Source organism: Lichenostomus cassidix, chromosome 18, assembly GCF_008360975.1.
Source record: "Lichenostomus cassidix isolate B80296 chromosome 18, HeHo_3.0, whole genome shotgun sequence".
Classification (NCBI taxonomy): domain Eukaryota; kingdom Metazoa; phylum Chordata; class Aves; order Passeriformes; family Meliphagidae; genus Lichenostomus; species Lichenostomus cassidix.
In genome coordinates this window covers 3,208,248-3,224,784 of record NC_139498.1, presented here as the reverse complement: position 1 = coordinate 3,224,784, position 16,537 = coordinate 3,208,248, and the positions used below count along the sequence as shown (strand labels likewise).

General features: G+C 55.2%; 2 protein-coding genes across 2 annotated transcripts in view; one reads left to right on the top strand and one right to left on the bottom strand.

Moving 5' to 3' along the window:
* RBFOX3 (RNA binding fox-1 homolog 3) overlaps positions 1-16,537 on the bottom strand; it is a 138,096-nt gene that overhangs the window by 119,177 nt on the left and 2,382 nt on the right. The window lies entirely within an intron of this gene.
* On the top strand, positions 8,586-14,084 carry ENPP7 (ectonucleotide pyrophosphatase/phosphodiesterase 7). Its single transcript, XM_085077493.1, has 6 exons — positions 8,586-8,868; positions 10,131-10,276; positions 11,068-11,688; positions 12,244-12,526; positions 13,090-13,188; positions 13,582-14,084. The coding sequence occupies exons 1-5, from the start codon at positions 8,622-8,624 to the stop codon at positions 13,176-13,178; spliced, it is 1,386 nt and encodes a 461-aa protein (XP_084933619.1). The 5' UTR covers positions 8,586-8,621; the 3' UTR covers positions 13,179-13,188; positions 13,582-14,084.

Genomic DNA, 16,537 nt, shown 5'->3' with positions numbered 1-16,537 from the left:
TTCCCTTCTTCTGTACCATCCCCTCACTGAACGCTGAGGCCCCGAATGGAAAAGCTCCCTTCCAATGACTCTGCATAATGAGATGGATTTGGACTCCAGCAAATTTGTTCAGTTTTATGGAGTATTATATGAAAATGCTGTGAAATTAAGTTCTGTCTTTGCTATCACGCCATGGCCATCAGAGCGCTTTTATGTGCAGCGCTGAGACTAAAAGAGGGGAAAGGGAGTCCTTGCTGGAGTAATGTGGCAACTGGGGAGAGGGAGGAGCCGTGCAATGAGGATGACATGGTGCAGGGTTAGACTGGGAGATAATGAAGGAAACAAGAAAGAGATGCAGATGAAGAGGGCTGCAAGCAAAGAACGTGGAACTGGAGCGGCGGCAGGCGGGAGGATGAAGTGGGGAGGATGGGGAGGACAGGGAGGGTTTCCTTCTTCCAATTTTCCCTCCATAAACTGCTCTGGGAGCCACACTCATGACACAAGAAGGCAAATACCACCATCGTGGGGGACACAGAAGAATTCCCAAGGAGAGCTGACTCTTGCCCAGCACACCTCTGTCTGGCCTTGCTCCTGCCACCCCAGCAGCTCCTTTCCTGAGCCAGCTCCTTCACTGCCTGCTGATCCCTTCCTGTTCTTTCTCTCTCCTCATCTCTTCCCACCCCCAGCCTTCCGCCCCCTCCTCATCAGCCCTGCTCCCCTGCATCTACCCCAGAGTGAGCTATTTTTTCCCTTGGCAACTTTATAACCCGTCTCCTTGCCTGACAGCAATTAAGTAGATGCTTCACTTCCAATCCCATGGCCCATAAACACTGGGAGAAGAACATGTTATAAAGAGGCAAACAACGAGATCTGCACACAGATGCACACACATATCTACAGACAGACGGGGACAAACGGGGGGCACAGGGGGGAGCTGGGGGGGAATGGCTGAGCCCCTTTTTTGTGCAGGGTCTGGAGACCTTCTCCCACAGGCTGCAGCCCCCAAAAAGCACGGGAAGGAGAGCAGCATTATCCATCCCCACGGCTCACCAGCCCAGCCCCCATGTCCAGGGCTGGCTTTCACACCGCTTCCCTCACAGCTCCAGCACTCACAGAGAAATAAAATGGCCAAAAAAAAAAACCAAAAATAAAAGAGGCAGCTCACCCCCAACTGTGATGGATGGGATTTTTTGGTGCCTGACAGGCCCTGAGCCTCTGGGGACCAGCACTGATAAATCACATCTTTCAGTTTGCCGTGAACATCTTCACTTTCCCAGCCTGGCCAGCAGCTGACCAGGCAAACCACGGCACTGGCATGGCACTGGCACAGCGCTGGCAGGGGGGACAGCAGGTATCCCTGGACACCTACTGAGATTTGCTCCCATCCCGACTGTTGCACAGACCACTGGGCTTCCTAATTGCCATGACAACTGGTTTTCTGGTTCAGGAGTGCAGGAGTGTGCCAAAATGTGCTCCTTAGGCACTAAGCAAGATCAGCTGCTTCCCTGGAGTTGCCCCGCGCCTGGCATTGACCACCTCTCTGCTGGCCCCATGTCCTGCCGCCACTGCCCCACATCCCTGAGACAGGGGTTGGGGAATATTGGCACAGAGGCAAACACAGCTTGGCTAAAATGAACTCCTTCCCATCCCAGGAGGAGCTGAAGCACAAACTAAGAAATCTGCAACCAGTCAGCAAGAGAGAATGAAATCTGGGTGATTACTGAAAAGCTCTGGACATGGCTGTGAATCCAATGGCTGCAACAGCATCCCCAAGTTATTAAGAGAAAAACCAAGATGTGGACAGAATTAGACTGGCCATAGGTGAAAAATGGCTCAATTATTCCTAGCGCCAGAACCACAGAAGGACACTTCCCTCTGTTCGTGATCCACAACCTCCCACTAATTAGCAGAGCTCACAGAGAGAAAAATGCTCTGAGCTCCAGAACGAGGCACAGCGAGAGACTCAACATGCCACACACATCTGTATGTGCTGTGTGAGCAGGGATGGAGCACCAACACCACACCAGCACAATTTCATGGGGCTGGTCAGGATCGGGACAGCTGGGGGAGAGGTGAGAGGTGATTTCTGCCCTCTAGGAGGGCATGGTGAGGAGGACTGTCCTGGCTCTGGAGAGGGATGTTCTGCTCCTGCCACTGTGCACACATCAGCTCCTCTCCCAGCTTGGACCATGTCCTGAAGTCCTTGCCCCTGTGGATGCCGTGGCACAGGGTAACAGCCTGCAGGAGCAGAGGACTTGGAGGAAGAAGCAGGGAGCCATGAGGTTGGAATCCAGAATTCCTGAGCCTGGAGAGGCACTGAGTGGGATGGAGGAGCAGGGCTGACCAGTGAGGGCAGAACTCTGAGCAGAATCCAGCCCAGCACAGCTCTCTGTGGGGGTGGATGGAGGACAGAGATAATCACAGACACTGGCTCCCCAGCCTCTCCACTCTGCTCTTTGCAGAGATCTTTTAAAACTACCAATGCATAAAACCAAAAAAAAAGTTACCAGGAGGCCCTGTCCCCTCCCTGCCAAAGTTCGGAACATGCTGTCATCAAGAAAAATGATGCTGGCAAGAGAGAAACCCTCTGGGGTTGCTGGCAATTTCCCAGGCTCCAGCTCCAATGAGTGTTTATCAATAATTTCAGGATCTGGCTGTCGCAGGCACTGATGGGAGCACGGGCAGGGAGAGCGCGGGCAGGCGAGTGTCAGCACAGCCACGGGCGGGAGCGCCGGGAAGGGAAATCAATTAACGGCTCCGCAGGAGCAGGGATTTGCCGGCATTACAGGGAAAAGGCTGTTTGCTTGGCTGGAACAGGGAAACGCTTAAACGGTGCTCGGTGACACAGAGGCAGGTCCCAAACCGGGGTGACCTGACTCCAGGGCCAGCCCAGTCCCAGGCAGAGCCACGGATGCTCACAGCCGAGTCCCGTGGGAGAGGATATGACAGAGCAGCAGTGCTCTGTGTGCTGAGCTGCCTCAGCCCTGCCCTGGCTGCAGGTCAGAGCTCCCAGGCTCCATCTCTGCTTCCCAGCTGCCCACCAGGAGCCTCACCACCCTCACAGGGAAGTTTCCTCCAACACCTAACCCAAAGCTCCTCTCTTTCAGCTCAAAACTGCTCCTCCCCCTTGTCAGAAGAAAACAGAAGCAAAAGCCCAAGCGCCCAGACCAGCAGAGACCAGCTGAGCTCCCTCTCCAGGGGGCTCCTAAAATTCCACATCTATTCTTTATGATCCACCCATCCTGCTGCCCACAACAGGATGTGTCTCTCAGCACCTCGTGTCCCAGGCTGGCCTCCCCAGAACCAGCCACTTCCCTGCTGGAGGGAATTTTCTTTCAAGCATTTGTCCCAGCATCCTAGTGGGGACCAGACTGGGAGTGCTCATTCCTGCACTCTCTCTGCCGAGTTTTGACTGTCCCTTCTGAAAGGAACATTTTAAAATTAATATTAACACTCTGCATCATGTCAGACCTTCTCCTGTATTTCTGCTCTCTCCCAGAGCACCTTCCCTGCCTGTCCCATGCCCAGCAGTGAGGTGATGGTGATTCCACAGGCAGGGTCTGTGCTGCTGGATGTTCCTGAGCACAGTCCTGGTGTGACTGTAATGGATTGGTGACACTGTTACATCTATGGGTATTTCAGGAGAAAGGAAAAGGCTACTGGGTATTCATATGTTCTCGTTGTATTATTTAAGAGAAGCCATTTGAGAGTGCAGCAGAAGCAGTGTCTGCTCCCAAAAGGAGGGAAAATAATGGAGGGGAATATTTGCAAAAAGCTCAGTTAAGTAAATATTTTATGCCAAATAATGTTATGGCTTTTGAATGATGCATGCAAGAGAGTTGAAAGGAGGTGAGGCACAGAGCAAGATGCATGTGGTGAGCATGGAGGTGTTGGTGAAGGGAGAACACAGTGCCCTGGGCAGAGCCTGTCACCCTGGCAGGGCTGTGCCACTTGTGGGAACCACAACTGCTTTGCATGGGAGAAAATCAGCCCTGCGTGAGAGTAGGGAGCAAAGAACAGGAAGAGAGCAGGCAGAGGCACTGCCCTGGCCCAGGAGGAAGAGGCAGGCAGCAAGAGCAGGAGAAAGGACAGCCAGGGTGGTGGCTGGGGGGAGGAGAGTTCCTCTGGGCAGAGGAATTCTCCTCCCGTCAGGCACAGGGTGAGCATCTGGCACAAGGGAAGCACAGAGAGGAGTAAAATACCATTAAGTGTAATAAGAAATGTACTTAATCAATGAGCTCTGCAGCTGAGGATCAATGGGAGGCAGACACAGCCATTAGCTAAGAAAGCTGAGGAAGAGCCGCGGGCCCAGATGGAGGGGTCGATGCTGGGATTAACCAAGCTGCAGAGGAAGAGTCCCAGATGGAGAGCAGAGCCAGGCTGCAGCCACAAGGCTGACCCTGCTCTGCTCCACTGGGCTCAGACCCCATCAGGGAGCAGAAAGAGGACCCAGGCTGAGCCCTGGGAAGTACCACAGACCTTGGCCAGACATGAGTATTCAGTACCAGTGACCAGGGAATGGGACCACTGCTGGCAGTGAAGGGATGATGATGAGCCCCTCATCTGCATCCTTGGCTGCAGAGAGCAAGAGATAACTTTCCTCCCTGTTCTCATCCTTTTGTCTCTCTGCTCACCTTGAGCGCTGGTCAGATCACTCCCCCGTGATCCCCACTTGGAAGAAGTTCACACCAAGAAGCAAAGAGGTCACCCTCCTGACAAGGGGTTGCACCAGCCCAGGTAAACAGAGCTGCAGCTGAGTCAGTGTTTGCCCAGGCCCCAACCTTGAGCGATGCCCCAGTGTCCCCCCGACTCGGCACCTGGAGCCACCAGGGTGCTGCCAGCACGTTTCTGAGTCACCACACGGGGCTTCCTCAGGAAAGTCTTGATTTTCAACCCATGAGCAAATTTAGAGCTGGGGAAGGCAGACAGCAAGTGGGCACAACCTCTGGGGTTCTGACAACGCTGCCAGTGATTCAGCCTTGGAACTGAGACCCTCCCCCGTTCCCATCAGATCCCTCGCTCCTCCAGCCAGCCCGATCCCAGTGCTGAACTCCAGCTCCGTGCTCCAAAGCTGTCGCCCTCAATCCTGACCCCTGCTACTCCCTTCCCACACTCGCCGAAACGTGATGGCCAGAGCCTGATCACCCCGAGTCAGCAGGGAGGAGCAGCAAGAGGAGAGTCCTCGGGGAGCAGGCACGGAGGTACAGCTGACTCAGAGCGTTCCAGCCCGGGGCGGTGCTCGAGGCAGAGCTTCAGTGCATGCCTGGGAGGGGAAGGAACTCGGCTGTCCCTCGGGGCTCGTCCTCGGGATGGGCTCCCTTCTCCCACTAGGGTGAAATCCACCCGTGATACTGGGAGGTGCTCCCGGCCCTCCTGTTGCACTGGACATGGGCTCCATCCCCTGCTCCATCACTGGCTCCATCCCCGGTTCCATCCCTGCTCCATCCCCGCTCAATCCCCGGTTCCATCCCCGCTCCATCCCGGCTCCATCCCCGGTTCCATCACTGGCTCCATCCCCGCTCCATCCCTGGCTCCATCCCGGCCCCGCCGCTCCCGGTACCCCCCGCCCCGCCCGCCCCCGCCGCGGCCGCGCAGCGCCCCCTGCCGGCCCGGCCCGGACACGCGGGGTGTCGGGGGGTCCCTCCCGGGGTCTCTCCCGGGGTCCCTCCGAGCCCCCCGTGCCCCGCGGCCCCGGCCCGTAGCAGGTTCCACGCCGAGTGCTACAGCCCCGCGGGTGCTGCCCGACCCTTCACTGCAGGGGCTCAGGGAAAGGGACATTTCGGGGTCTCTGCAGTCACCGCACGCTGGAGAGTGAGTCCAGCTCCGCGGCCAGACCTGCCGCGACACCCCATCTCACAGCTACCACGTCGGCTCCCGCAGGCACCAAGGCAGCAGCTTCACAGGGGTAAGACAAACTCCTGTCGGCTGGTACCGGCATCCACGTCCTGCCCAAAGAGCCCCCCACGGCACTCAAAGCCTCTTTTCCCACCTCCTTCCTCTTTTACAGGCTTTCCAAGCTGCTTGGCTGGAGCACCTTCCTCCCTCCATCTGTTTCAGGGCTCGGGCCAAGTCCAGGGCTGCTCCCAGCTCCATACAACACCCTGTCAGTGCTGCCCTGCTCCTTGGTGCACACCCATCACCTGCCCAGGAGCATCCCATCCCCAGCAGCTCCATAGATTTCACCCCCAAGTCACCTCAGACCCCCACAGCTACAGCACTCCTGGTTCTGCTCATGAGGCAGCATTAAGCTTTAACCACAATGTCCTGGCACAAGAGCCAGGAGCTTATGCAGTCCTTGGTGCTCAGCAGCCCCTTGCCCCAGCACTGCCCGTGCATCCACATGCCACAGGGAGCTGCAGATTTGCCCACGGAGTGCTCAGCTTTTTCCAAAGGCTGCGAACAGGCTGGGCTACAAAGCAGGACTGTTCCACTAGCAGGAGATTTCTCTGGGCTCATGTTCTCTGTTTTTAAGCCGCTTCATCAATCTCACAGAGCTAATTGGTGCACAAGTGCAGGATGGACAGCATCAGCCCCAGCACACCTTTGCAGGAACCATCATTCCCAACGAGCTGGCAGGGCTGACAGCTCGTGGTGCCCTCAGAGCTCAGTGCCTTTTCTCAGGAGTGTTTCCAAGGATGCAGGATGGGTGCTGCCAGCACAGAGCCTGTGTTCCAGGGAATGCTGAGCACAGACATGGTGGGCCCAGAGCAGCCACGGCCCCTTGGGCACATCCACACATGGAATGAGCGCCTGGGGCATTGTTAGTGCAAAATCAGCCCTTTTAGCTGGAGCTCGCAGCGTCCCCAGGCAGCGTGGCCAAAGGTGATGTTCTTTATCTGTGCTTCGTGCTCCTCAGATACCGAGTATCACAATGTGCCTTGAAACACTCCTGACATCAAATATTCCCAGGAGATTAGTGCAGTGCTTCCTTCTCGCTTCTCTCTTCTTTCCCAGCAGAGCCGATGAACACGATACGTTATCAGGACCTTCCCCACACTGTTAGCAGTGGCATGGGGACTTGGTGACCCACCTCAGAAAAACACGCTGAATATTTAGGACTTTCCCTGAGCTTGGCAAGTGATAACATCTTTATCATGAGCCCTTTAAACCCTCAGTGCTGCTAGGAGCCTCTGTCCTCACTGAAGGACAATATCAGACCCAGGGCAGCAAATGCTGATAAAAAATAGTTCTTTGAGTAAACATCAGTGTCGGGATGGGAGAGGGAGGTGCTGGGCTGGCAGAGAGGTGCTCTGAGATGAGGGAGCAGAGTGCTGGGGTGGCAGAGAGAAGTGTAGGGGTGCCCTTAGTCCAACACCACTCCATGCTCTCTGTTTCCCACTCCGTGCCCTTCGTTAGCAGGAGGGGTTGGCTCAGGGTTTAGATCTCAGGGCTGGGGGCTCAGGAAAGGATCCATCCCAGCATTTCCACTATCTTCAAATGCCTCAGGCTGTGCTTCCAACTGGTGTCAGCTGTGAGGTCCCTGGTGGGATAGCTTGGACCTCTCGCAGCATCCTTGCAAGATTATCCCATGTCACACTGGGGAAACCTCCACAGAGGAAGAGACAACAATGCACCCTGAGGAATCAGTCCTGGTGGGAATACTCAAGATGCTCAGGGCTGCAAATAGGATGTCATTCTATCCAAGAAGAAACAAACCTGTGTGCCTGAGACTCATCTACCCAGCTCAGCCGTTGGGGGAAACACCATGGAATGACTCCAGGCAGGGCTGGGAAAAGGAGAGGGTTGCAGGCAATTAGAAAGCAAAGCACCAAGGAATAAATCTGCAACCTGAGCAGAGGGACATCAGCAAACACATAAAAGTTGTGAGTTCAGAGCCCAAGGAACTAAGGCCACCTAGGTTACATAACTCTACAAAAGCCTTAAACTCAGTTTTGCTGAGAAATGAGTCATCAGCAATGATTAAACCCCAGAGAAGCCATAAACAGCAGATATTGATACAATGGGATGGTGATACAGCAAAGCTCAGCAGTGCGAGAAAGGATGAGGGTCACCTGTGGTGAGCAGCAGAGCCTGGGCAGTGGGAGCTGGGCTGATGGAACATGGGGGCTTCAGAGATAGGCTCACCCTCAGGAGCATCCCTAGGGGTTGACACATGGTCAGGATCCAAGGAAGAGCCTCCTTCTCCAGTGAACAACTCAACAAAGCCACACTGGAGAAGCTTGGGTAAATCCAAGCTCCTCCCTGAGCCTCTGAGCCCCCATCCCGGGGTGGACGAGCAATCCTGAGGCGTGGGTCACCTTCTGAGGCCAAACTGCTGACCACAGAGCAGGGCACCAAGAGCCAGGAGTGGGGAAAGCACACCACGATGGGCTGAGAGGGATAGGGGGCTGTGGAGATAGGTTCCCAGCCTCCCATCACAGCAGCAATCCTCCCCCTTCATGCACACCAAAACAGCACCAGCACCACTGAGGGAAGAGGAAGATTTGGTGTTACCCAGAAGGAACTTTAAGCTAATCTGCTGCAGAGAGAGACAAACAAGAGAGGCTTGTTCTGATACCAGTGCTGGCTGATGCCACACACCCGATCAGCAACTGCAAGATTAGATAAAGACCGAACTTAGTCCCATCCTGCACGTATTAATGTGAGCTCTCTGGCCACCTGAGCTATTCCAGCTCAAGGGCATGAAGATGCTCCCATTGTTGGGGCTCCTTTTTGCTGCCCTCTCCTTAGGAACATGCATCCCTGTGCAGCGGGTGTCCAACCACAGCAAACTCCTCCTGGTGTCCTTTGACGGCTTTCGGTGGAACTACGACCAGGATGTGGACACCCCCAACCTGGATGCGATGGCTGCAGAGGGGGTGAAGGCCAAGTACATGAACCCTCCCTTCATCACCCTCACCAGCCCGAGCCACTTCACACTGCTGACCGGTAAGTGCCCTGGCCATGGGACACCAGAGCCACACGGGGGGCTGGGGAAGGGCAAGGTCAAGGCTTATGGGTCAGTGAAGGACACGACGTCAGGAGCCAGCCAGTCCCAGGAGAACATGGAGTTTTAGAGCAGAGACAAGCCACAACCTGCAGAAATGGTAGATTTAAACCAGGTATAATGAAGAAATTCTTCCCTGAGGGAGTGGGGAGGCACAGGCTTCCCAGAGAAGCTGCACCTGCCCCATCCCTGGAAGTGTCCAAGATCGGATGGGGCTTGGAGTCAACCTGGTCTGGTGGAAAGAGCTCCTGCCCATGGCAGAGAGGTGGAATGGGATGGTTTTTAAGGTCCCTCCCAACTCAAACCATTCTGGAATTCCATGAACTGAACCTGTATTTATCAAAGGTAAATAGCACCAGATCAATCCAATAGCCTCCTTTGATAAGATAAATTTTTGTTAAACAAGGGAGATGCTCTAAATTTAATCTTTCTGGACTTCAGTAGTGCATTTGATACGGTGCCACAAGGGAAATCATTAGTTAAGATGGAGAAGATGAAGATTAGTACAAAATCTGTAATGTGGGGAAGTGAGGGGCTACAGGAAGAGGACAGAGTGGATGCTGAGAGGAGATTGTCAAGCTGGAGGGAGGGCACCAGAGGAATTCCTGAAGAATCGATTTTGGAGCCAATCTTATTTAAGATTTTAATTAATAACCTTGGCATAAAAGAGTGGAGCATGCTAATGAAATCTGCTGATGGGCAAAGGCAGGGAGGCAGCGTCAATACGAGGGAGGATGGGGATATCACGCAGAAGGGACTGCGCAGTCCTCGGGACTAGAAAAATAAAAATAGCACAAAACGTAAGAGTCAAAGTGCATCTCTCCCTTCTCATGGAAACTCCTGCTCACTGACCTCACAGATTGCCAGCAACAGCAAAAGAGAAACACAGTGTGATTAGATAAACACAGGGTAACGGGAACCTGCCCATGCCAAGAGGGCAGGAACAATTGCAGATGGCACCAGTGCCAGGCTGGGTCCAGGTGAGACCCACTGGACATCAATAAACCCACATTGGAAGCAGCATTCCCCCAGCATCTCCCTCCCTGCCCTGGGACCCCACTTGGTGCAAGGCAAGGGTAGGAAAAGGCAAAGAGGAAGGGGAGGCCAAAGGTCCCCTCTACCCAAAGCCAGCCCATCACCCAGTGTAGGGGTGAGAACCCCCCAGCACAGCCTGGCTCACCCCTTCCCCTCCTCTCTCCCACAGGACGATACCAGGAGAACCATGGGGTGATCCATAACATGTGGTTCAACACAAAAACAGGCGTGAAACTGCCCTACTACACCACACAAGGCATAAGCAGCTGGTGGGACAACGGCAGCCTCCCCATCTGGATCACAGCCCAGAGACAGGCAAGTGCAGCACCTCCTCGCACGCACAGACCCTGCACAGACCCATCCCACCTGCCACCCTGCAGGAAAAGCTACAGGCAAGCCATGATCCCTAGTGGCCATGAGTTCCCAGCCTCCCTGTGAACATCAGGCTAATTAGACCAGCAAAAAACTGAAATCTCCAGACGCTGGCAGGAATAATTATGATCATTCTACTAAAAATAGCAAAAAATAATAGATGCATTTCAGCTTTATTAAGACATTAATAAAGCAGGTTATCCTGTTCCTGCTTAAAGAAGCCTCAGCCAGTTCCTCAGAGAACATCCTGAGCTTGGGGGTTCCATACACCCCAAGGCATATCAAGGGCAGTTGGGTGGCAGAATCTGGGGACAGCCCCCTCTTCCCTGGGGACCACAGCAAGCCCAGCAGGCTTTGTATCTGGCTTTGAGGCAGGACATGAAACTCAGCCCAAGACCTTTGCCCACATTTACCTGCCAAACTGGCTGCTTTGACTTCAATAAAACACACCTTAATGTCTTGATGGTCAAGAGCCAGAGGGTCCATGCAAGGTGCAAATGGGTCACTGGTTCCAAAGTTTTAACTGGTGTTAAAACACAGTGAAGAACCAGGTGCAAGGGCAGTGTTTTCAATTAATCACTTTTAATTGGCAATGAGCAAGAAAACCTCATTAGAGGCAGAGGTAGACATTGGGGAATGAATGAACTAACCATGTTAAGGGGTGGCTGTACTGACAGATGGAAGGACACTGCCAAGAGAGTTCAGGTGAGTTGATGGAATGCCTCCACTGACAGGGTTTGAAGACAGGCTCTATTCACTTCCCCGGAACAAAAGCAAAATACCGAGGGGAAGAGGTGTACAAGAAGTTGGTGGAACCTGCATTGTTCAACTACAGCAACGAAGCCAACTGGAGGAAGAACATTGACAACGTCATGACATGGTTCACAGAGGAAAACCTTGACTTCATCACGCTCTACTTCGGAGAGCCAGACTCCTCAGGACACAAATTTGGCCCTGAATCCACACAGAGGAAAAACATGATCAAGCAGGTGGACAGAACCGTTGGTTACTTGAGGCAGCGTATCCAGGAAAGCGGCCTGGAATCAAACCTCAACCTCATCATCACATCTGACCACGGCATGGAGACTGTCATAAAGACCGACGAGATTCACCTCCAGACTGTGAAGAACTTCACATTCAAAGACCTCGACTTTGAACTCTTAGATTATGGACCAAATGGACTCCTGGTGCCAAAAGAAGGGAAATTAGAGCATGTGTACTCAGTCCTGAAAAATGCCCACCCAAAACTACATGTTTACAAGAAAGAAGAGTTTCCAAAGAAATTCCACTACGCCAACCATTCCCGGATCACCCCACTTTTGCTGCACAGCGATCCAGGCTATGTGATCCATGGGGTAAGGTGTATGCACAGACATATCCTACTGTCTTTTGGGATGTGCCTCTCACTCCTCTCCCTCACACAGCACCTCAGAACCCACCCAGCTTTAGCCCTTTGAGCTAATTGGTCTGTCCACATAGAGATAGAAATTCCAGCTCTTTGTGTAAAGACCTTCTCTGCTGTTGAGAAGATAAAATATCAAGTCCTTGGAGCAGGACTTGTACGAATGCAGAATATCCATTGCAGGATCCTCTCCTAGCCTGACTTAAGAGAAGGCCTAGCATAAAGATCAGCAGGTAGCTTCCCATTGGAAGCTCCTCAGTACAAAAAAATTTGGGTCTGCCAATGTTTAGGGAGGGAACTTACAGGATTTAATTGCTTGGGAGCAGTGTCTGGATACACCCCCAGCTTCAGCAGAGTCTAACACTAACAGATCAACTACCAAAACTGAAAGGAACCAACCAGACCATCAAATCTCATGGCTGCAGAATGTGGCACATGAGGTGGGAGAGGTGGGGGCGTGCAGGGGGTGGAGGGGTTGGGATGCTCATGTTATTGCTCTCCCCTCCAGAGGTACAAGGTCCAGGTCAATAAAGGGGAACATGGTTTTGATAACGGGGACATGAACATGAAAACCATCTTCCGTGCTGTGGGACCAGCCTTCAAGAAGGGGCTGGTGGTGGAGCCCTTCGACAGTGTCAATGTCTACGCCCTCCTCTGCGAGCTCCTGGGCATCACCCCCGAGCCCCACGACGGCTCTCTGGAGGTCACCAAGCCCATGCTGCGTGACCCGGGAGACTCTGGGAGCGGCGGTGAAGGGAGCGGCGATGGAGGAAACGGCGGTGATGGCAACGGCGGTGACGGGAACGGCGATGGAGAAAACGGCGGTGAGCAGCGGGAGTGATGGTGGGCAGCGGGGGTGACAGCAGGCACCGGGGGTGACAGTGGACACCAGCAGCAGTGACGGGCAGTGGGAGTGTCAGTGGGCACCAGAAACAGCAAGAGACACCAGAAGTGGCAACGGGCACCGGGAGCGGCACCGGGAGCGGCACCGGGAGCGGCACCGGGAGAGGCACCGGGAGAGGCACCGGGAGAGGCACCGGGAGAGGCACCGGGAGCGGCACCGGGAGCGCTCCGCTCCGCCGGGATTCCCGCGGGAACAGCGACACCTGGCGGCTGCCGCCGCTCCCGCCACCGCCCGGCGGCTCCGGCGCACCGGCCCGGTCCCCCTCCGCCGCTTGGCCCCCGGGATCGATAACCAGGCAGGGTCACCGTGTCTCCGGCACCGGGCCGGAGCTGCTCCCGGCCGGGCGGGGGAAGCAGAATGGGTGGCAGGAGGTGACAGTGACTCCGCGCCCCACCGGTGGGTGTTGCCCCCTGGGCGGGGCTGTCACTCACCCTCCTCTCGGCACGGCAGGTTCGGGTGCTCCTGTCCATCCCGCCAAGAAACTGCCGCTGATGCTGGGACTCGCTCTCGTTCTGGGATGCTGGGGAGGAGTTTTCTAACTCCCATCAGGTAAGTGACCCCAAGGGCCCCGGGAAGGACTCTAACCCAGGCAAACACATGCCCTGTTTGGGCGTGGTCTTCCCGGGTTTTGTCTGTCTGTGAAGTCCCCCAAAACCACTGCCCGCGGGGCACAGCAGGGGCTTCACACCTCAGAGAGGATTCTGCGTTTTTCCTGCCCCAGGTCAGCATTGACACCGCCCAGGGCATAGGCCTGGCTGAAGAGAAGGGGTGGGCACCCCCTTGGACCCTGCCACTGCCCCCTGTCCTGTCCCTTCTGTCCTCTGTGCACAGCCAGGTCTGGGCCGTGGCCTGAGCAACCACGAAGGGTGAATCCTTCACTGCTCGTGGCTCTGCACATGCCTGTGTGTGGCTGCAAGATCGGTCTGTCACTTGCCTTCACAGTGCAAATTTGTCCAGAGAACCACCAGGACAAGTATCTCCCGATCTAATTCCCTGACACTTCCAGCACGGTGCACCTCCACCCGATACCTACAGGCTGCAGAGACCTGAAACAATCTCCAGCAGCACCATGCTCTCCTGTCCTGGCAGCCCCCAAATTCCAGGCAACTCTACCAGAACTTGTGGCAAGACAGGGAAGGACATGGCTTACAAAGACAACCAGCCCCAGGCTCAGCGAATTGGATAGAATCCCCAAAACCTCTCTACTGATCCATGCTCCTCCGGTGTGACTGAGTTCCAGGGGAGATGCCTCTCCCAAGCTTTGGGGTGACACCAGGACACACTGCCATGGAAGGTGGCACTGATGTACAGCCTGACCTTGACAAGGTCACCTCTTGTCTGCATCACCCCAACTGCAGGAGGCAGAACAGCTCCGACCTGGGTTTGGAGCAGAGATAGCTGATACAAGTTGAGTATCTAAACTAATTAAAAATGTTTGTCCTGAGTGTGCTGGGAGCCTACCTTGAAAGGTAAAAATCCCTGTACAAATGCAAACCTCCCTCTGCAAGAAGCAGCACAGGGTCACTCAGCCAGGCTGGGGCTTAGGGGACAGGGAGCAAGACACCCCCTGTCCAGCAGCCTCCATTCAGGCCATTCCAGCGTGGCATTCCAGCACCCCCAAACCCTTCCCAGATGCTGTGGTGCCTTTCCCCAACCCTGTGCCTCATCTCAGGGGCTCGATAAACATCTGTTGCCATAGAGACTCACTCACTGCATCGGCTTCACCCAATGAGATGAAACAAGAGCCGCACCCTCAAAAAAACAGGAAGAAGATGTTTGGCTTGAAACCGTGCTGGGGTGGGGGTCAGGGCGGCAGCAGCAGCAGGGAGGCTCTGAAAGGGGAGCGTTGCCAGCGCTGTGCACACCGTTGAAACTGATATTAATGGTAAGAGTGCACAGGAACCTTCCCAGTTATCCTGCTGGTGACCTTGGGACTTTCCATGCAGGTCAGCACACCCATGCACATTCTATAGACAGAGGCAGCCAGCTCTGTTGGGAAGCTGGTATTGTGGAGATCCTGGCAGAGCCTGCAGAGCTCAGAACCCACTGGTACCAGGCTCTGAGTGTCCCCATGCCCAGGGTGCCCAGCAGGTACAGAGCAGGATCACACAGCCATGGAACAGTTTGAGTTGGAAGGGACCTTAAAGCTCATCACATTCCAGCCCCCTGCCATGGGTAGGGACAGCTTCCACTATCCCAGGCTGCTCCAAGCCCTGTCCAACCTGGCCTTGGACACCTCCAGGGATCCAGGGGCAGCCACAGCTTCTCTGTGCCAGGGCCTCCCCAGCCTCACAAAGGAGAATTTCTTCCTAATATTCAACCTAAATCTCTCCTCTCTGAAGTTTAAAACCACTCCCCTGTCCTATCACTCTCTGCTCATTTAAAACATCATTCTCCCTCTTTTTTATAAGCCGCTTCAACTACTGAGAGGCTGCAGTTCTCATAGGGCTGGTCCCAGTCTGGTTCCCAGATCCATAAAGGAAACGTGGAGTTTGTAGTGACCAACTTCCTCACACAAAACCTCATCTGAGGGCTGATTTTTCCTCAGCTGGGAACAGGAATTGAGTTCCCGACTTAACCAGCAGCGTTTTGTTGAGAGAGGGCTGTGCCAGAAAAATCCATGGTGAGGAAGGACCACCCTGGAGGAAGGCTGAACCCTGACATATCCCTGCAGGAAGGTTCCCATTGCCCTTCAGTCAAGGGTTTGCCATGAGACACACCTCATGTAATGCGCCGGACACTCTACTTGATCCAGCTGCATTTCCAGCACGGATCATCCTCCGAGCTCTGTGCTTCTGAGCACGCAGGAGCCGGGGGATCCCCCTCCTTGGCCCACGATTTGGTCCTGTTCCTCCATCCCCATCTGCCCCTGTCCCGGTGCCTCCCGCCTCCCGGTGTCCCGGTGCAGTACCGGCAGCCGGCGGCCGAGGGCTCCCGAGCCGCGCTTGCCGCCCGGTGCCCCCGAGCTCCCGGCACGGGCGGGGGAAGCAGCTCACGGTAAAACCCCGGTGCGGAGCATCTCCCCAACCCGCGGTGCCTGCAGCCGCCAGCCCCTCGCCCAGCGCCGGCCGCTGCCCCGGGGCCACCAACGCCGCGGTGGCTGCCCCGGGGAGGGAGCTGATCATCAGTCCCGAGGGACAAAGCCTGGGAACCACGCCCGACAGCCGCCGGGCCCGGGGCGATCCCCAGCACCCACTGCAGCCAGGGGATGCTCCAAGGGATGCCCTGGAGATCCACGGCACACACTGAAATCTCACGATCCCCTCCTGCCCCTGACAACGTGCTGATGGATGCTTCGATGCCCCAGATGAGACAGATCCTTACCCCTGTGGGTGCAAGGAGTTTAACCCCACAGACACACAGGGCCTAAACCAGCTCCTGCCCCCTGCTCCCCAGCCCAGGAGCCATCTCTAACCCAGCCTTTTCCCAGGGAAACCCAAAACTGTCGAATTTTGCGTGGCCTTTGAGCCCTTCCCAGCCCTTCCAGTTGCTCCTCATACCTTGTGCATTGGGACATTTTCACCAAATATTTCGCAATGACAAAGGTCAAAGCCCAGCCTGGCCTTTCCCGGACACAGTCACTGCCTGATCCCTGTGTCTCCTCCCGCCCTCCCATCCCCACGTAATTCATTCCCCACCTCCCCCCTCCCCGGGCTGGGGGTCACGCAGCAGGGAGAGCCCCGCTGTGTATTGCATCCCAATTTGCCATGCATTTCCACACCATTTGCTTCCTTTTCTTTTTCCTGCACTGGGAAGCTGCTCGCTGCCCAGGGGTCCCAACCGCTCCGGGATGGGAACAGAGCAACAAACATACAAGGACACGTATTTATTTATGGCACACAGTGTGTGGGGACACTGCTGCCTCCCAAAATGCCTGGTCTGGGGGTGGCACGTGCCC